This window comes from Manacus candei, unplaced genomic scaffold (assembly GCF_025592945.1).
Source record: "Manacus candei isolate 608988 ecotype Guabito, Panama unplaced genomic scaffold, ASM2559294v1 h1tg000018l, whole genome shotgun sequence".
NCBI lineage: Eukaryota > Metazoa > Chordata > Aves > Passeriformes > Pipridae > Manacus > Manacus candei.
The window spans coordinates 18,984,049-19,004,794 of record NW_026138066.1 but is presented as its reverse complement, the minus strand read 5'-3'; the positions used below and the strand labels follow the sequence as shown (position 1 = coordinate 19,004,794).

At 36.0% G+C, this 20,746-nt stretch overlaps 1 protein-coding gene across 11 annotated transcripts in view; it reads left to right on the top strand.

The window, feature by feature from the left end:
• The window catches only part of C2CD5 (C2 calcium dependent domain containing 5), a 66,446-nt gene that overhangs the window by 1,453 nt on the left and 44,247 nt on the right, over positions 1-20,746 (top strand). For 4 of the 11 annotated variants that reach the window (XM_051784903.1, XM_051784904.1, XM_051784905.1 and 1 more), the window contains exons 2-9: positions 3,186-3,272; positions 5,117-5,288; positions 7,377-7,472; positions 8,024-8,179; positions 10,780-10,978; positions 13,572-13,723; positions 16,620-16,814; positions 19,157-19,242. In XM_051784903.1, the coding sequence (XP_051640863.1) occupies positions 3,186-3,272; positions 5,117-5,288; positions 7,377-7,472; positions 8,024-8,179; positions 10,780-10,978; positions 13,572-13,723; positions 16,620-16,814; positions 19,157-19,242 (1,143 nt within the window). Of the gene's footprint in view, positions 1-3,185; positions 3,273-5,116; positions 5,289-7,376; positions 7,473-8,023; positions 8,180-10,779; positions 10,979-12,450; positions 12,576-13,571; positions 13,724-16,619; positions 16,815-19,156; positions 19,243-20,746 lie in introns of those variants that run through there. The other 7 variants (XM_051784909.1, XM_051784910.1, XM_051784912.1 and 4 more) reach the window with 3 other exon arrangements.

Below are 20,746 nucleotides of genomic sequence, written 5' to 3'. Positions count from 1 at the left end.
TGAAAGAGTAAAATGTTTTCGAAGAGGGTTTTCAATCAACAAATATTTAACATTATTTGCCGGTTCAAATCACTTCATTGAACCCGAAGCATCTAACTTCAACCTTCTTTACGATCATGTAGTTAACAGGCAATACTAAGGGTGGTTTTTCAGAAAGGGGTTGTAAAAAAAGTTGATGTGCAAAATAAGTGGAAGTGTCCAAGGCCGGGTTGGATGGGGCTCTGAGCAACCTGATCCAGTGGGTGGCATCCCTACCCATGGCAGGGAGGTGGGAACGACATGATCTTTAAGGTGCCTTCAGACCCCAACCATTCTGTGATTGCTGTTATTTCTCTTACATAATCTTTGTGTTCTTTGGTTCATTATTTCCAATATAAATAACTCAGAACATTTCAGAAGCATTCCACAGATTCAGGAATCACACTCTCAGAAAAAGCAAAGAGGTGTTTAAAAATGGTGTGCAGTGAAAATGCATGCTGGTACCACAAACAGTGATTGAGGTTGGCACAATACTGAAATTAAAGGTAGGAAGGCAGAATGTCTTTCTGGAATAAATTGAAAGGTCTGATAATATTAATATCAAAATAGATTTTGAGTATAGAAGTCCTGATTTTGTTTGGTGCTTAAAAATTTGGTTGACATTAGACACTAATGCCATTGCTTAGTGGGACAGTAAGTTGGTAGTAAAGTGAAAATGTATTTCTCATGTGCTTTCCAGTGGAGCTGAACTAGTACACTATTCTACTTTATTACATGAATGACAATCGTTTAACTTAATTTTTCAGTGTTTTGTCAGCTGTTTCATCAGTCAGCTTTTAATTTAGAAAGGCTTCTCTTGTGGGCTGCCTTTTAATCCAATTTAAAATTACAACTCTGATGTGTGCTACTAGGAGACAGGGAAAACAGGGATAAGAAATACAGTTCTCTGAGTTTCACTTGGTCTGTTTTTATGCTGACTTAGGGGAAATAGTTCTCCTCCCATGTGGGTTATCTGTTCCCAACCTCACTCTCTGTGTAGTTGTGTAGCAAAATAAATTTTGAAATTCATCTTGTTAAATACTAGCTTAGCAAAAAAGGAAAAGAAAATTTTTTCAGTAAGATCAGTTTGCTTAGCTGGGTTAATATGCAGTTCCAGGAACATCTGGGCACAAATAAGGGTAAAGAAATACATAGGTGGGGGCCTTGCTTTTAGGACTGTTGTTTAGGAATAGTGTGGGAATGGCCCTTTCCACGTGTGGAGTAATTATCCTTTCCTCATGTGGAGTGGGCAATGCAGCAGGTGAGATTTATTTCAAAATAAATTGACCTTGAAACTATTGGGGTTTTTTTCTGTGTGAGATTGTTGAAAATCTTTTCAACATGTTTTTCCTCAAGCAAGAATGAAAAGCAGATGTTAAGGTTCTGGTTGATCCCTAGCCTTTAACTTCCTTGTTAAATAGTGCAATATAAACCTAGAATTAGAAAAGAAAATGAGAAAAGATGTGAAAGCTCTTACTTGGCTCAGGTTGTGCAAAATAAGGACTTCACCAGCGTGTCTGGTCAGGAGACAATGAGCACCATGATTGCTGATGGTCCCTTCCAACTCAGAATATTCTGTGATTCTGTGACAATTTCTTCCATAAATGTGCTTCTAACTTTGCACAGCAAACAGCAGTGTGGTGCTTGATTATCTTTACAAGCTTTAATGAACTAGCTATAGTACTGGAGAAATTCAGTTATAACAACCTGGGGCTCCAGGGGAACTAATTTACTCCCTAGATAAGGTGTTAAAATAGGTTGGGTGGAGCTCTGGACTGCTCTGTCTTGGCAGCTTCTGGAGCAGAACTGGTGTTTAACTGGTGGCTCTGTTAAAGCCAGTGCCAGTATCACTTTATGGCACGACTTTGTGTGATGGGTACACATTCCACAGGGCTGTGCTGTCCCTTCTCTGGGGGCACACAGGCTGCATCCACCCACTTTGGGATAACCAGATGATTTTGTATGCTAAGGTTTAGTCCCGTGCTTTCGTACTACTCCAGCTGATGTATGTACAGTGATTTATACAGAGCTAAGTGTGAACTTATAGTTGGTGATTTATGCTTTCTAAATTAACTGTGTGTACTTAAGCAAGTGCAGAATCTCTTCAGAGTCAGGTTATGCATCTTTGCAAAATAATCAACATATTATTGAAATAGATGAAGTGTTTATTTAATACTGTCTTGAGCAAAAACATTACAAAAATTACTATACAGTTTTCAAATCTAGGCCTAAATTTAGTCTCCAAAATCATTTAGACCTTTAAAAGAAGACAACAGTTCAAAATCCCCAACTGTCTTTAAATGCAGCATTTCTTTTATATCAGCACACTCTTTATTTCTATAAGAATCTCAAATGAATTCAAAAACATAACTTTGGGTACTTGTAAGTACCATCAGATACTTGGTATGCCTTGAAGTACTAATTTTTTTGAGAGGCAACCTTCAGAGAACTACAAATGTTTATAAATGTTTTGGAATGGAAGCTGCAGTGAAATAAAGGCTCTTACATGGTGCTGTGTGGTTTTGGGATGTATGGAACATCACAGAAATTCAGTTTCATTAAAGAAACCAAAAAAAACCCGCTACAAAACCCAAACTGGGTCAGCCTGAAATAAACGCCCGTGGAGAGCAGATGGAGCCTCCTGAAATAGGCAATTATGTGGTTGAAGGTGCATTAATAAATAGAAATATGGAAAATACTTAATTTTTAGTAGTGTTCTCTCTATATGTGTCACACTCCCAGGTTGTTTTTATATTTTTTAATCAATTTTCTCTTAAGCCAATTTAGAAATCTTAGAGAGACGAGTAATAGGCCATAAGCTGTCAATGTTTAGATAATTTTTCCTTACAATATTTCTAAACAAAGGGCAAGGAGAGTATACCAAGTGACTTTGAAGAGCCAACATAAGCAATATTTTTGCCTTTCAAGTGATTGAGGAGGAAAAGAAACAATTTGGATATTATGAGAGTGAGATTGGTTGGAAGTGTCCTTGGTTGATGGATACTGATATATATAATTCAATTTAAAAAGCCATTCTCAGTGAAAAGAATATGATTTGTTGAAATTACTGAAATGTATATTTGAAATTATTTGCGTGTGTAGCTTTAATGAGTCTGTGAATTTACTTATTAGTATCTATTATTGATAATTGAATGTTTGTATTTTAGGTGAAATTTGGAAATACAACATTTAAGACAGATGTGTATCCCAAATCACTTAATCCTCAGTGGAATTCTGAGTGGTTCAAATTTGAAGTAAGTATTTTTTAAGAGTTTGCCTCTATCTATATAGACACTCTGGCTTAGATGCCCTTAATGAAATAATTGCATTTCAGGCAGAAAATGAGTTTTGAGCACTGAAGTGTGTTTCTGCCTAAATACACACAAAGCCTTTTCAGCAATCCCATCTGCAGTTATACCTTGTTTGCTAAAGGTGTCTCGTTGGCTTTTTAGGAGTGTTTGTGAAGATAAAAGCTTGCCAGCTTGGATCCAACTCAAATGTTGTTCTGGGTAATACTAGAAAAGACAAGAGTGAGGTGAAAGTGGGGGGAAAAATAGCATGGATTGGGCTTTCAGATCTGGGTACAGGTATTCTTGTATTTTTTAAAATTTGGGGTAAGGAAAGTTAATTAGTATTTGAAATGTTAACGTGGGTTGCAAGAGTGATGCACTTGACAGAGAAGAAAATGGAAAATTCCTGTGAGAAGATTACAAGATAAAGAGCTTGGACAACAATTACTGGACACTTTCTCTTCCCGTTTCCTTATGTAATAATGAGGGCACTCTGCTTTTTCCTGTAATTGCTTGTTGCTTTCCAGGATCTAATTTGTTGATGTCCTTTGACATTGTGCCCTGAACAAGCGTTTACATGTTCTTTTTTGGGTTTTTTGTTACTGCATTTTATTTATTAAATTAAAAAAATAAAAAGGTATTTAGAATAAATTAATTGATAAAACATTTGAATATACATAATGGTTCATTTATAGTGTTCTCAGATAATATCACAGGATTAACATGGTTGTAAATACATGCAAGTGATGTAGTAGCTGATAATGTTAAAACATTTTAGAGCAAATATAAAATAATAAGGATGAGTAGATTATTAATCAACATGGAATGCATGATTAAGAGCATCTCTTAATCAGCAGCACACGTTGATTAAGAAAGTAGTACTGTGGTGTTGAAATTCAGTCAGTTTTCCTTTTTTTCATCTTTCAGTTCCTGGGCTCAGTTTTGTGGGGAAGGGAGAAAGAGAACTCCTTCTCTTCATGCAGAAAGAGTTTTTCTGACAATAACAGATGTCTCAAAATTCGTCCTTTTGCATGGAAAAATGGATATGGGAAAGACAAGAGACAAACAGCAACACTGGGAAAATAATAAAAAAAAGAATCCCACATTTCAGAGAGTGGAAAAACACTTAACTGCTTAAGACATCCTAAGTGTGTGCACATGTGTGTAGTTTAATCTTTTTTACAAGGCTACATGTTACAATTCTGCAAACACTTACATGAGTCATCCCTTTGCATTTAGCAAACCTGCTTCTTGGTTTGTAACATGCAGCACAAAAAGTTGTACAAGGTCTGTCTTTGTCCTAAAAAATAGTCAAGGTATCTGCAGGTGGATTATTGCACTTATTTAGGAAATTACCTGTCTGAAATTACTGGATTTTTACAGCAGGTGGTTTAAAATGTCTTCTTTTAAGCCACTCACCAGTGGTGAAAGCACCACTAATCATAACATCAGGGTATAATAGTTCTCTGGGATATTTGATCTTAAATTTTAATTTATTTTTTTTTAAATTTCAAAGTATGTATTGGGGAGATAGGTGGACAATCTAGAGAGTGGAATTTTGATATATATAATCACCATAATCTTGCATTTTTTGTTCTTCTCCCAGTGATAACTCTCTATTTCCAGGATCTCACCAGTCTCTGAAGGGTAAAATCAAAATAAGTGAATGTGTTGAACTGAAATTCCACTTTTATCTCTGCCAGGTCACTGTACATAACTAACTCTCCCCTCTTCTGTGTTTGTTTTTCAACAGTGTTTCCCTGCACTTTTTTTAAAGACTCAGATTCCATGTTAATATTTGTTTCCAGGTAGATGATGAAGAGCTACAGGATGAGCCTCTCCAGATCACAGTTCTTGATCATGACACCTACAGTGCCAATGATGCCATTGGCAAAGTGTACATAGATATTGATCCTTTGCTCTATAGTGAAGCAGCTACAGTTATTTCAGGATGGTTTCCAATTTATGATACTATTCATGGTAAGATTTGCTAATTTAAAACAGTCCTGTGTGAGATGTAATCTCCTTCTTGTAATCTTCCTTTCTGTAGAACATTACAAAGAAATTTGTAATAATTTTAGCTTTGGGAGCTGGAAAGCTACTTTCCTGGCTTTTTTTTTTCCCCCCTTATTTCTGGCATGAAAAGATTTCTGGCATAGGAGTCCAGATTAGTGCTTGGCAGAATGCCTTCCACAGGGCTTGTGACAAGTGGAAAAAAACCCTTCACTTGGTATTTAAAGTAGTTACTGCAAAAATAACATTTAAAAAAAAAAAGACCCAAACATACTTTTCCAGTTACCACGTGTTTAGTAAGTGAATATCATTTTGCTGAAGTTATTTGGGGTGTGCCTTCCTGGGATTTGGGATAAACTTCACTTGAGATCAAGGGACAGGATGTGACATATCTTCAACAGGATGAAATTCCTTTTCCCAGCAGTGAGTGCTCTCAGTGCTAGGGAGATTTCATGAGAATGTCTTGGAGGGTTGAGAAAATGAAGTTAATGATATTTTTACTTTTGATTTTAATGAAACAGCTTTTGTCTTGGAAAGTCAAAGTCAGTTTATACCATTTAGCTTGCTGCTTGAGTACAGGACATTTATGTGGTTGCCCTTACTCTCTTTGTTCATTATTCAGTGTGAATTAAGTCACCTAACTGGGTTAAAAGCTAATTATAACTCACTGTTGTGAAATTGTTTGTGGTGTTTACTAGATGGGCATCATAACTGATGCAAAGTGTTTTTTATATTTAAAAGTTATATTAAAGACTTTTTTTTTGAGAAATACTGCATATGTTTTTCTTATTTATCCTTTTGTTCGGTGCACGTTTTCCTATCATACATTTTCTTTTGAAGCTAAATTAGGTGAACACTTGTCTCAGGATGTGTACAACTTGTAAGTCAGAGAGAGTTATATTTTTCTATGTTTTTCCAGATCTGCTGGCGTTTCACATCTTTTTTTTTTTTTTTTTTATTTAAGTGGAATTGGAATCAGTATATCTTCATGCTCATAGCACTAGATTCCAATTATCTTTTCTCTTGGTAAACAGTAATTGATGCTTCCTTTAAAAGAAAGAAATAATGTTCTTAAATTCCTATTAATTTTTTTTTTTTTTGCACCTCAATGTGATTAACTGTGAAAATATATGAACCTGAGGCAGTTACAGTAACTGAAGGCTTCTGTCTCTTGGAATTTTGGAATTAGATCTTGCTGACTTTATTGCAATAGTATCTAAGTCGAACAACAAATCTAATGCTGTTGCTTGTGTCATATACTTATGTGATAAAGGCTTCTGAAGACACTAGAGATCAGACTCATCAAGAAGTTGAGTCCTCAATATGTCAGAACCTGTAATATGTGAAGTGATTTTGTTACTGGGTGGGGAGAAAGAAGAAAGAGCTCAAAATAGGAAGTAAAAAAAGTCAAAAATGAACATCTGTGTGTTAGGAAATATTCCATTATTAGTAAGATTTAATTGTGGCTGAAAACTTAAGATCTATCTAAAAGGTCTGTAATACCTTATTTTTTGTATATTTCTTCTCACAGTTAAGGTATTTAGCAAACAATTAATGTGCCATTCTGGGGTTCTAGAAAGAACCATAATTTTTTCTCGCTTGGTTGAACTTTAGAGAGTGGCTTTACTGCAATTTTGAAATTCAGCAGAAAGAGGACGTGCACGTGCACCCTGCAGCAGTGGGGCCACTGCAGCACCAGGAGGCTGATGGCCTCTTTTTCCCAATCCCATCTTTCTCCTAAAGCCCTGTCTGGTATGGCAGTTATTTGAGGACTGTTGTTTACATCATTTCAGCCTCAAAGGCTTAGCAGAACTAGAAACTTCCTCTTGGTTGGCACCTCTGCAGCTGATTTGAGAGACAAGGACAGGTCTTCCCACTCCCCTGGCCCAGGCTGGAGTTGACACCTGACCTGCCAGTTCATTATAGTACATTCTTTGCAGAAAAACTGACTCAGTGGTAATAGAAACTGCATTAATTACTAATAATAGGGAATAATTAATAGGGATAGTTTTGTATTGATACAGCTTCTGATATCTCATGGCTTTTTATTGATAGGTATACGTGGGGAGATCAACGTGGTGGTGAAAGTAGATCTCTTCAATGACTTAAACAGATTTAGGCAGTCATCCTGTGGAGTCAAATTTTTTTGCAGTAAGTAGAGAAAAAAAAGTTTATTGGAACAGAAAACCTCTCCCCTCTCCCCCATTTTTCTTTCTTTACCTCTTCTGTCAGTCTCCCTTATATCACCAGCTTGTTGCATAAGCTCAATGAAGATTACATTGAAGCCAGTAGAAAATGCATAGAATTGTTTGGTTTGCTTTTTGTTTTTAATACATTTTTACTGTCCATACTTCAAAACAACATAAACTGGGGGGTTTATTTATTTATTTATTTAAATTCCATTTTAATGTCTGTGAATACATACATAGTGTTATTTTGGGTCTATATCTTGTTAAAGAGACACAAAGTGAAAAGGTTTCATAATGGTACATGTTGTAACTGATGCACTGGACAGTTATCTTACTGGTGTTCCACGGTCTCCCAGAGCAAAGCTGCTTGGGCACGTCCACATTTTCACAGAAAATCACGTGGATAACTTTCTGGAATCGTTCACATCCCTTTTTATATGTAATTTTATTTTTTCTTGTAATTCTTGGCTCATAGACTTATGTCTTACATCTTTTATATATATTTTTTAACAGCTACATCTATTCCTAAGTGTTACAGAGCAGTAATAATTCATGGATTTGTGGAAGAACTTGTAGTTAACGAAGACCCAGAATACCAGTGGATAGACCGAATTCGTACTCCAAGGGCATCAAATGAGGCCAGACAAAGACTTATTTCACTCATGTCAGGTATTAAATCATGTAGGCTGCTTTTAAAAATATTCACCATTTAAATAACTGCCTTGCTTAAGATTGTGTGTGATTTTTGGGATTAATTATGTTTGGTTTTTTTCAGTTCACAGTGTCTTCTCTTTCTGAGGATTATACTGTTCTAACTGATGGCCAGTAGGGCTGACTTTTTTTCCCCCCCTTCTTTGGTGAAGCCATCCTGCTTTTAATTTGTTGGTTGCTTGTAGAAAGGTCAAAGAAATCTGTGAAACTTTTTTGAAGATGTTCTTAACCCATATGAGGAGTATTACTAGAATTTTAACTCACACAGTTAAAATAATTAACAACTCCACCCTCTTTAGGCTACTTTGAAGTATGTGAACAGATATACACCATCTGAGATACAGTGTGCATTAATACTGGTGTTATTCCTCCCATCTGATTGAAGTCAAGCTTGGGTTATTGTTCTGTGAGTAAAGGCTGAGAGAGCTGGGATTGTTCAGCCTGAAGAAGAGAAGACTTTGTAGTGACCTAATTGTAACCTTCCAGTACCCAGGAAAGATGGAGATGGATTATTTACCGGGGCCAAGAGTTACAGGAAAAGGGGGCATGGAATCAAACTGAGAGTAGGTTTAGATTAGATATTAGGAAGAAATTCTCTACTGGAGGCACTGGAACAGGTTGCCCAGAGAAGCTGTGGATGCCCCATCTCTGGAAGTCTTCAAGGCCAGGTTGGTTAGGGCTGTCAGCAAGGGGTTGGAACAAAATGATCTTTAAGATCCCTTCCAACCTAAGACATTCTATGTTTCTATCATTCTGATAACTGTATTGCCTTGCACTGATTCTGCACAACATATTTACTGTTCCTGGAGAGACCAGTGATTAGAGTCAGTTGTCTCCACGGTGTCAGGTACAGAACAAAACACCCCTGTGCCCTTAGTAATTGCACACTAAGACAAGAGGCAGTCAATTGAAGATGGATAATCTTGAAGGTGTAAGGAACAAAAAGAAATGAAACATAGACACCAGGATGATAGGCAGTGGTTTCAGTTCTCTCTTTGGCTCTTGATGTTGTTGTGTTTCTTGTAGATACAACTGTGTTTTAAGAAAGGTACTAAAATAAACAGTGAGCTGAGTTTTGCAAGCATGTGTGGAGATCTTCAGTAAGTGGGGCAACGTAGAAGAGGTCATGGAGATGTTACTCGGTGTCTTCACTGTGAAAGCACATTTTGAGGAAATAAAGTGGAAAAAAACTATTGTCATAACTGACATGAAGACCCTTTTAATATAGCTCCCTGTTAGTTTACGGGATTAAAATTTGCATATCTCTCATCTTGCACAAACAGTGCAAGTGGATAAAGTAGCACATGTGTAAGTGTTCTACTAGATTTTATTTATGGAAGTGGTTAAGAGGAATAAAACCAAAACACCTCACAGCAAGAGGAATAAAACCAAAACACCTCACAGCAATACTGTTTCGTGTCATGTGAAAAAAATGTTTCACATTGCAATCCATTACTGATGGCCACACCTGGAGAATCCTGGAGAAATCTGTAACTTCTGAGAGTGAGCCAGGCTGTTTCACAGGTCTGTGTCATGTTATGTGTTGTTTATATTAAAAAGAATATGGTCTCAACCTTGACTTGGATGAAATCCCTAGCACTTTTCACTCAGCTAAGAACTTCATACACTATCTCAATCTTCGAGATTTTTCAGGACCAGTACAGGCATGATTTCAATTAAGAAGTTTTGCAATAGTAACCTGTGCTGATAATTTTAAAATCAAACTTCAAGAAAGCAGTAGAAACCAGAGGCAGGAGTTGGGCTTTGATGATCCATGTGGGTCCCTTCCAACTCAGGATATTCTGTGATTCTGTGACCATTTCATTGTGACAGTGAGGATTTTTCAGTTTGTTAACAGAGGATTTTGGAAGTCTTTAATTGTCATCATAAGAGAGATACTTTCTACCTAAGTATGACCAAAACAGTCTAGCTACATAGATCTATTAAATATGTTTTTTTTAAACATCCTGCTAAGTAAGCAGCAATAACACACTGTAACAGTGTGTTACAGTCACAGTCTTTCAGTCCTTATGTGCAGCTAAAAGAGAAGTGGCAATCTTTTGTTTGCAGTGGGAGAGGGCAAAAAGTATGAATTAGGTTGAAATATGCTTGAATAAGTTTGTAAATAAAGAAATTATAGATGCCTATCCACACAGGTGTCAAAGATGTTACATTGTTCTGAACTGTGTGAAGGAGTATTTAGAAACTTACCTGAGTTCCAGGACACATCTTGACTGTCTCTTTCTGTAAATAAACAGAAAAAGGAAAAAACTAATGAAAATAAAAAGTAGATGGGAAAAAAACTGAAATAACATGTTATTTTGGCAATCAGAGTGGATATGGAAAAAAAAAAGAAAAAAGTTATGCAAGACATTGGTGTCACACTATGTTATAGGAGGCAGAGGTTGTGACCAGCTCCTTGGCATAACTGTGTAGGGTTGCATTTATTACCTGTTCTACTGACTTGGTTGGCAATTCCAAAAGCAGAGGTCAAAGACCACGAAAGAGAATAGGGAAAGTTCACTGCAATTATGAGCTCTTTACCTTTTGTTTTGTAGGTGAACTGCAAAGGAAGATTGGCTTGAAGGTGCTTGAAATGAGAGGAAATGCTGTTGTTGGTTATTTGCAGTGTTTTGATTTGGAGGGAGAGTCTGGACTGGTAGTGCGAGCCATAGGAACAGCCTGCACGTTGGATAAATTAAGTAACACATCAGCATTTTTACCTGCATGTAACTCCCCATCCAAAGAAATGAAGGAGTAAGTATGAATTAGTAGCTTGCAGGGAAACAAGTTTCACCTCTCTTCTTTTCATACTCATTCAGTTTTTTACATAACCGATGTGATTTCTTTTTTTCCCCAGATGTGATTTCTTTTTTTCCCTTTTGTAATTTTATTTGTCGGCAACTCAGTTTGTATTCCACAATTTTGAAATGTTTTAGGTTGGATTACTTATGTTATTTCAATAGAAGATGGAGTGGTAATCCTTACTTAAGATGACTTCTGAATTCATGTAGCAACAGTATTACGTATCCTTGGGTTGTGATCCACCAGTTTAACTGATCATTAGTTCTGCTTTGACTCTGTGTTTGTACAATAAACATTTCTGTGGGGGCTTCTCAGGGTATACCTTTGGTTCAAGTTTGAGTATGTATGCTGACCATATAAGAAGATACAAATTTTGAATTCAGACAGTTCTGTCAGTGATTTAGACAATGACCCCCAAAAGGTCTCATCTTTTGTTGTGTGCTTTCCTTTTTACTGTTGCAAAACAAGTAGGACTATGGCAAAACAGGTAGACAGTGAACTTGCAGAGAAAACTTTTTATGATGAGAGGTAGAATTTCATGATCTTTGTTGTATCTACTGCAGCACCAAACACAGTTTGAATGCAATTTTTTGATATGCATACAGATTAATAGAAGTATACTTGCGGTCTTCTTCAAACTGTTACTACTTTATTGCTTGGATAAATTTTCTGTTTGCTAGAGCAATCCAATTTCTGGAAGGAGAAAACAGCACAAAAAATTGTCCTACATATGCTGTGTTTCTAGAGGTATTGATTAAAGTAGCCATTTCCATTAGTTTGAGCAGTAGAAATTAGGCATTTTTTGTTGTGCAGGCATCAACTGCTCTGCAAAATACCACAAAATATGCTCTGACTTCTAAAAATTACTGGTTTCTATTTCAAATAATAGCTTGTTTAACTTGTCTTAATTTAAAAAATTGCCATCAAAAGAACTACTGGATACAGTGCAGCATAAAATAACAGCGGTGATTTAAAAGGAAAAAAGGTAGACCTGGTAATTATCAGCCTAAAAAGCATCCGTGAATAAATCGGTAGCTTTCGCTCTGCAGCAAAACGTGGAAATTCCACCTCCCAAATTATCCCTGTTCAGCTTGGTGGTGGATACTGACTCAGTTCAAAAAATGGGCGTGTTTCTCTAAAGCAGCAAAATCAACTAATACTTCTTATTCTTGGCTTTACTAACTTGATGCCCTGTTGCCAGAGAATCAATTATGCATTCACAAGCTAGTGCTTTAAGCTGTTCCTTTCCCTCTTTTTATTTTCATCTGGACCTCTTGCATGCTAGGAATTTAAATTCTTAGAGTCTGCTTAGAGTAAGAGATCTCTTCTAGCTAAACTTCCCTGAAATCATTGATAACATAACCTTGCAACCTGTTTGTATGTATTGTTTTCTTTTCTTCCACCTTGGCCGCAAATTCTCTCAGGTCTCCGCTGGTTCATCCGCCAAGCCATGGATGCCGCTCGACTCACAACAGCCCAATTCACACTGCTACTGGCTCACGACTTACTCAGAACTTCTCTGTGTCTGTTCCCACTCTCATCTACACTGGTACGAGACTGCTCAGACTCCAGAGCTGGGGAGAGGCAGGCCACAGGCACAGTGGTCGCAAAGGGCAGGCAGGCAGGCAGTGTAGGCAGGTACCACCCATCCTTCCTCCCTCGTTTTCTCATGGAGACACCTCCTGTTGTCAGTGAAGAACTGCCCAGTGTGCAGCTGCTGAAACAAAGGCAATAGTTTCTTGGAAATGCATCGGAGTCTCTTCCACAAAGCCACGCTCTTCGTTTCGTTTTAACGTGCTTGCTTCCTGAGAAATTCAGTAAAAATTCAGTTGGTGTATCTGGGAAACGTTCACTATTGTACAGTCACTGGAGAAAATCATGTTTTGATTCGAGTTCATAATAATTGCTTTCAAGCATAATTCTGATACGGTATTTAGGTTTTAAACTGGTTATAGGAAGGGTCTGTGCCATTTGTGGAAGAGATGGTTTTAGAGAGCAGGTAAGTCAACCTGTGCATAAGTGAACTGTTTGTCAATATAGTTGTTCCCGTAAAGATTCTCCTCTTTGCTCTGTTTTTAGCTGTGGCATGCTGCTGCTGCTATAGGATAAGGAAACGTTGGTTTTTTTTCCTTTAAATGCATATGTGTGTATATACATAAATGTATAAATATGTATAAACACAAATATAATTTGAAATCATTTTTTCTTTATTAAACTAACTCAAAGCATTGTGTACTTGACCAGATTTTTAAGCCATAAACTTTTCAATTTTTTTCTTTTGCATATATATATATATATGATTTTTTTGTCACATCTCATGCCTTTCATTTGGCTTAATTGTTTCATTGTAGATTATCAGCATCTACCTGTAGAATGCTGAATGGGTAAAACAGCATTTCTTTGCCTCTGGCCTCATCCCCAGTCTCGCACCTAAGGAATAGCTGCTGGCCCTGCCCCAGTCCCATCCTGGTGTTTGGATCATGCTGCTGTCAGCCAGGTCCTTTGGCACAGGATTACTGAATATGTTTCCACCTTCTTCTGGCAGGATTCCTTTCAATGAAGATCCCAATCCCAATACTCATTCATCAGGACCCTCCACCCCTCTGAAAAACCAAACCTATTCCTTTTCACCTTCCAAGTCCTACAGTCGACAGTCCTCTTCTTCTGACACAGATTTGAGTTTGACACCCAAAACTGGTAAGGCGCTTCCACCCACTTTTTGTTTAATTTGTGTTTCTCTTTTTATATTTTCATTCAACCCCTTTTTGCTTTCTGGCATTGAAGTTATCAAAATGATGTGGAAATTGGAGACTTCACATAGCACACCTCAAGCTCAAAAGGGTTTCTGTAGGGCAAAAATTTCAATCCTGCCTGTATTTCCACTGTCCTGGATAACATTAAAATTACTTTTGTAACACAACTGTATTCAAGCCAAAATAAAACATCTTGGAGCATTAAGGGAGTCCTAAGTAATTGCCTTTTTCGTATTTCCTCCATTTCATATCACAAATCATGGGAGTACATTTCTCACCTCAATATGTCAAGGATGGTGTTACTAAAACTATGTAGTCTTCAGGCCTCATGCGTTGTGCTATAAATATACTGCATACATTTTCTGTTTCTGAACTCTTTTTTGCAAATGCAATACTAGAAACCTAGCAGCTGCTGTCTTTTTGTTCTCTTGGTGTGTGGAAATGGCTTTACATACACATTATGCACTTTGAAAGTCATTTAAATTGCATCACAAGTAACTCCAACCATCTTCAAAAAACGTTTTCCTTTCTCCATTGGTCTGTCATAATTTTTTCAACTTGTTGTTTCCTCCCTCCTTCTTTTTTAGTCTGTGGTTAGAATCATGTTAGTAATAATGTCAGCACAACTTCAAAGAGTGTCTGTTTACTCTCCATTATGTGACCAAGGCCCTGAATTTTGCTACCATAGAGCAAAATATTTTGCAGAAGTGTTTATAAAAGTTTGGTTACTTTTCAAATGATGTTTTAAATTGTGGTATTTGAAGCTCAGAACATTCTTGTCTCCATCTAATTAGACAATTTTTAAGCATATTAAAGCAGATTATTCAGTTTTACTTGATAGCACCCCTTTCAAGAATTTTTCCTAGGAGATAAGTTAAATGTTGCATTCAAATGGAGTTGTATTAAATATTTTACCTGGTTTATTCCCTGGATATCTGTTAAAACTGTTCCCAATTAGGAAGCTGTCTTTCTCAGTGCTATCTTCTCTGTCCCATTTTTAAAACAAGCAGGTAAACAAAAGCAGTTTATTTTTTTCTGTCTTTATTTTTAAATTATGACTGTTTTGTGGATGGTGATCGCTTGTTTAAAGGACATACAGATATAACTGGATGCTTATGATGCAGAAGAACCACAAATTCATGTGTTTGGTTTACTGAATATTTGAAAACTGTTTCATTTGATCGTATTTTCCATGGTAAAGATCATTTCATGTAAAGGATTTAAATATAACATAGGTGGTCATCTTTATAGATGTAAATGTTCTCAAATTAGGAAAGTGGCAACTCGGTGTGTATTTGTTAGGGTTTTAAAGCAGCAGCCTTACATCATTGCTGGCAATATCGTGGAGGCGGATGGACCCTTTTGTCTTTAGTCAGTTCATTCAGAACAGAAACAGATTGTGTAACTGGTAGCTCTTATTTTCAGGGAGTTTTCAAGTATGTGAAGATATTTTTATCTGTCTTTTTAGTACTAAAGCTAACAGTGGGCCCAGTTTTGCTTACCAGCACTGTCTTTTTAGCAGCTTTTAACTCTGCTGCTGAAACTTTTCCCAAAAGGATTTGCTGGTTGCATATAAAGATTCCATATCTTGGTTATGACAAACTCGATTTTGAATCTTAATAGATTAAAAGGACAGTTTAATGACAGTTTAAATGATTCTTGAGTCATTCATGTTACCTTTCACCAAAAATTTGGTGATGTGCATATATATAACATACTAAACTCTGTATGTTGTTTTTAAGAATTCCCTGTATATGTTTAGACCTCTGTTTTTTGTTTCCCAAGACTGTTGCTAAGTTGGAATATTTCAGTGTGAAAATAGGTGATGTTAGTGTTTAAAAAACGTTAAAGAAATGCAGACTTCTCATGTGGCACTTCAAACTTATCAAAATTATCAGATTCGAGATAACCATTACTTGATTTGGCTGATGTGAAAAATGAAGTATTTTCTGATATTTCTGCAGTATATTATATTCCTCTTTATTTCTCAGTCAGGTATTTTGTGTGTTCACGTGTCTAAGATGGAGACTGACCTGGAGAAAGAGTGCAGATACCACAATTTCACAATAGGAGTTAACAAAATAGAGGAGGTTGAAACTTGGATCAGCTTAAGCATCTAGTTTTCAGTAACTCCAAATCAGGAGAATGTTACCTTAATGTATTTTGTAAAATACAACTGTGCTTGTGTTATCCATTCTGGTCTATAAATACACATGCTGAGAAAGCTTATTTGGGCTTGAAGTTAGACTTCTGGGAGTAGTGATAGATTTTCTGCCACTGCAAATGAACAGAATCAGGCTGATGAAAAGCATGACCTATTTTAATCCAGTAATACATTTGGATGTCACATAGTATATGTTTGGAGGAAATTCAGAAGGTGGGAACTCCTTTTCTTTGTGGGAACTTAGAATTCTACAAGATCTATTACTTTAGAAAATCATAAACCAAATCCATGACCTCTCTGGAAAATAACTTTTTCTACCTAAATAATGAAAGTAATCAGATTAAGTGTGTGCAAAGACTATGTTACTTTTATTTTACTCCAAAGTATTCGTTATCAAATTTTGTTTGAAATTTAAAATAAATGTCAGATTACCGTGGCTTTTAAAAAAATAATTTCTAAAGGAAAATAATCAAGTCATGATTTTTAAAAACATGCTTCTCATTCACATTGTGGAGCTGTATTGTCATTCCATTTCTTTGTGTGTTGTGAAATAATTTAGCAGTAAGTGTCGATTCGTTTAGAGAAAACAAAAATGCTTCATTTTGATTTCTTTTGTCCGTTTCTTTAGTCATCTTCTGAATCTACATCTCTTTGTCTCTATTACTTTCCTCCACAGCACCTTCCCCACAGGGACCTAGGATTTTCCTGTTTCCCAGCTCCCCTACACTCTCTTGTGATTCCCCACATCTTAAAAAGTCCTGTCTCCTCCTCTCGGGGTCTAGCATTAAACCTCTACACTCTAGCCATGTCAGCCCAGTTGTTCTGAGGAAAAGTGTTTCTTTCACTGAAGAGCTGCTTCTGGCTGCTTCTGGTAGGATCTATCTATTATGGCCTTTTAAGCAAACTTTTAAGGAAATGTTGTTGCTATTTGATACGGGGGCAATTAACACCCAGCCTTCTATAACCCTGGTTTTGCTCAGTTAGCCTCTGAAAACTGCTGGCTACATGACTATTCATCCCATCTCTCACCTCTGCCCCAGGAGCTTGAAACAGCTTCAGAACTGCTTGTAGGATTTGAAACATGTAGCTTATGCTACAGAACTTTCTCCTTTACTCTTGCAAAATTTCCTTTGGTAATTGGACTAAAATAATTTACCTTTTTTTTTCAATCACCTACATTCTCTTCACTTTGTTGTTCCTGTATTTTGCATGGAGCAAATGTTCCTTGCACTTGCTCATTAATTCATTCATAGTTGGTCGAAACAATGGTTATCAGATGGCTAGCAACTCTGCTTTTTCATTTAATCTTCTAAACTAAGCCTGTGTTTTTAATTTTTCTGCCCATTTTTCCATTTCACTGACATGCATTATTTTCACAGATTTAAATTAAAGAGTTGATATTACTGCTTTTTTTTTTTTTGGTAGAAGCTATTTTGGTTAGTTTCTATTTTTTGAGTTTGTTTCATGTCCAGTATTTATGCTCTGTTTGTCTGTATTTATTATTGTATAGTCCCTGGCAATGATGTTTAGAATCAATGCCAAAGAGTAGAAGCAATTTAATCTTGTTTAATGGGACTATACAGATACTAATATTTTTGTTTCCTTATCCAAGAACAGCTAAAAATATTTGTGGAAAATCGTAGTATTTTTCTATCTAATTATATGGTAATGGTAGCCTAGTAACTCTTGAAAATGAATGAATTTAGGAATGATTTTACATACATTATTAAGTCTAGTATTATTTCTAGATCTCCCAGTCTTTGGTTAAAACAAATAACTGCACTTTGATGTATATTTATGGTTTTGCTGACCTTTATCAGATGCTTGATCAGAAGAAAAAGGAAACTAGCAAGGAATTGTTATGTTAAATTAGTTACAAATTCTGTAAAAGAAAATCTTGGCTTCATTCATAACTGTTTGCACTGTGGTGTTTGTATTTCATCCTGCTCCTGACACCTTTTTGTTCTTTATCCTGTGCTTTCCTATACAACTTAAGTGTTTATTTTTGCTTTGTTGAATTAGCTCTGATGTCTTTAGAAACAAGGAATACCAATGATAGTATGTCTTTAGCCATGAAATATTACTAAGAAAATCTGATTCACCAGCATTGTGTTTACTTTAGGAAAAACACAATCTTGGTATGTGTTTGTTTTTTTTTTTATTTCTAACCATAAAGCACAAAATTTACTGTCATACACATAACCTGCATCTCAACACGCTCAGTTAAGGTCCTTGGGAACAGGTAATTCAGTAGCAAGGATGTCTTTGTACCTGATAAACTTTCTCTTCAGAAAAAAATCCTGTAGTGGGGGGTAGGGACAGAGATAAATCTGAAAGAAGGGAGGAGGGAATTACCCATATTGTGCAAAATCGGAGTTTATCTCTTATTTTCATTTACAGATAATGTGCGGGTTATGTGTGTGCAAATATAGTCATCAAATAAGTGTGGTGGTTTTAAATGCTGAGCAGTAACCCTTTGGCTTATGTGAAGGAATCAGATGAGTGAATATTTCATTGCCTAAATATTAAAGAAAATAAAAGTAAATTGGAGTTTATATTTTAAATTAAAGGATGTGCATTGCCATTGCAATTTTGTTTTTGCTCCTAATCATGTGTTATGTAGCTACTGCTGTAATTATGTGTCCAGTCTCCTACCAGTGGTTAGGAAAGGTGATTTAGTTACTCTGAAGCTGTTAGAAAGCCAGATTTTTATTACTTTCATTTAAAAAAAAAAGTAATGATAGTAGTGAGAGATACTTAACTACAGAGTAATCTGGCAAAGAGGCCCTTTTTGATAGGTTATGTAGAAACCTTCTGTGAACAGCAGAAAAGGCAGATCTACATGTAAATCACAGGCAAAACTCCCAATAGCAAGAAGAAAAGTTATATGTGACAGGAAAGAAATGCAAGCCCAGATCTTCAAGTCTTTGTATTTTGGAATTGTTTTTAATTCAGATTGACAGCAGAAAAAGATCTTAAATCGGGGGAGTTTGTCCAAATGCTATAAAACTACTGCTAGTCATGTGAAAACCTAACTCCAGAATACCCCTCCCAAACCCAAATTAAACTGTGATGCTCAGCATTTTTAAAATTAAAATTATGGGGATCATTTGACTGTTTTCAATGACTATTGTATCTACTTTCTAATTTAACCTTTGATTGCAAATTATAATATATGTTTCTTTGAATGTCATTTGTACTGATGCTCTTCAGGAATGGGCAGTGGGAGTGCTGGAAAAGAAGGGGGGCCATTTAAAACTCTTTTAAGACAACAGACTCAGTCAGCTCTGGAACAAAGGGTAAGGCATTTTATACTTACATTTCTGATCTACTAAAGTGAAAATTTAGCTTATAGTAAGTTGAATGTTTCCTGTTACTTTCTGTTTAAAAATATGGGTAATTTTTGGTTTTGAAAACTTTTTACAAATGTTGAATGTTTAGCCTTTATATACACAGATTATTTTATTTTAATATATTACTAAAGTGATAAGAATAGAGAAGCAATTAACTGTGAACAGCACTCAAGTGGTGTTAAAAGAAAAAGTTCTAGGAAAAACTACTGTTACTTGGTTTCTGTAAATTACTGATATGTAAGTGTAATACTTAATAAATAATGGTAAAGTTTTTACAGAAGCCAAATTCAGAAACATTAGAACAGCTTTAAACAAGGTAAAATTCCCTTTTAGAATTGGGAAGACTTTCAGTTTTGGGAAGTAGAGTTGGTGCCTAATTTAGCCTTCATTGAAGGCTAAATGAAATGTGTGTGCATGTAGCCCTTAAATGAGAACTTAAACCTGAACTACTTGCCGAGCAAAAGAAGGGGTTTATAGATTTAAGCTTTTCCTCTGTAGGACTGAAAATGCCATCTGTCATTATACTGAAGAGACTGTATAATAAAAACAGTGGGTTTAATTCTTTGTTTCTGGTTGGAATGAGTCCTTGCAACTTTGTTTATAGATTACACACTGCTTTTGTCAAAATGTTATTAGTGAGGTGTCTTGAAGGAAGAAATGTGACTATCTACCTTATTCCGAAATAAATGCAAGTTTAATTACTATTTCTGAGCGCCTGACCTGCTGCCATAGAACCATGTATGTTTGTTTAAAACAAACCCACCTGCATCTGTGAAATATAAGTGAATAGCTGCTGTTTTTGAGTAAGTGGATGATTCTCTTCTCATTTCTTGTGTCACCCATTGCAAAGGGAGGATCGCCCCATAGGTTCTGTAGACGGCGGGTACGTTGGAAATCACTGCGTGACTCTTTGTAGCCCTTTCTTCTTCTGAGGATTTCTAAATCATTATTTGAAGTATTTTCAGTTTTCTGCTTTGAGGATTTCTTTGTAATCTTCATTTATGTGGGTTTTGGGTTTTTTTTTACTATTTGTTTTGTTGTTTTTAAGAGCTCTTATGACATCAGCGTATTTTTGCTTCGTATTTTGCACGTTGATACGTTTCAGTTAAAATTTTAATTTATGTATAAGTACAAATCCATGGCTTTTTGCTTTTAATGTTTTAATTTGGCAAAAGGAATGCTTTAAAAAGAGCCTTTTTTTCTGTTTACCTTGGATTTTGCTGGCATTTCAGACATTTCATGGCTGATCTCTCATTTCCTTAGGAAGCTTTTTAAAGACAATAACAATGTAAATTAAGAGCACTTAATATATTCTTAGAGCTTGAATTATTTGCATATTATTTTGATAAGGCCTGTGTATTGTCTAGTAGAAAAATACTGTAAAATGGGATGGAAATGTGTTGTCTGTTAATTGATAATGATGTAGCAAAGCATGTGGACTGTTAATTGA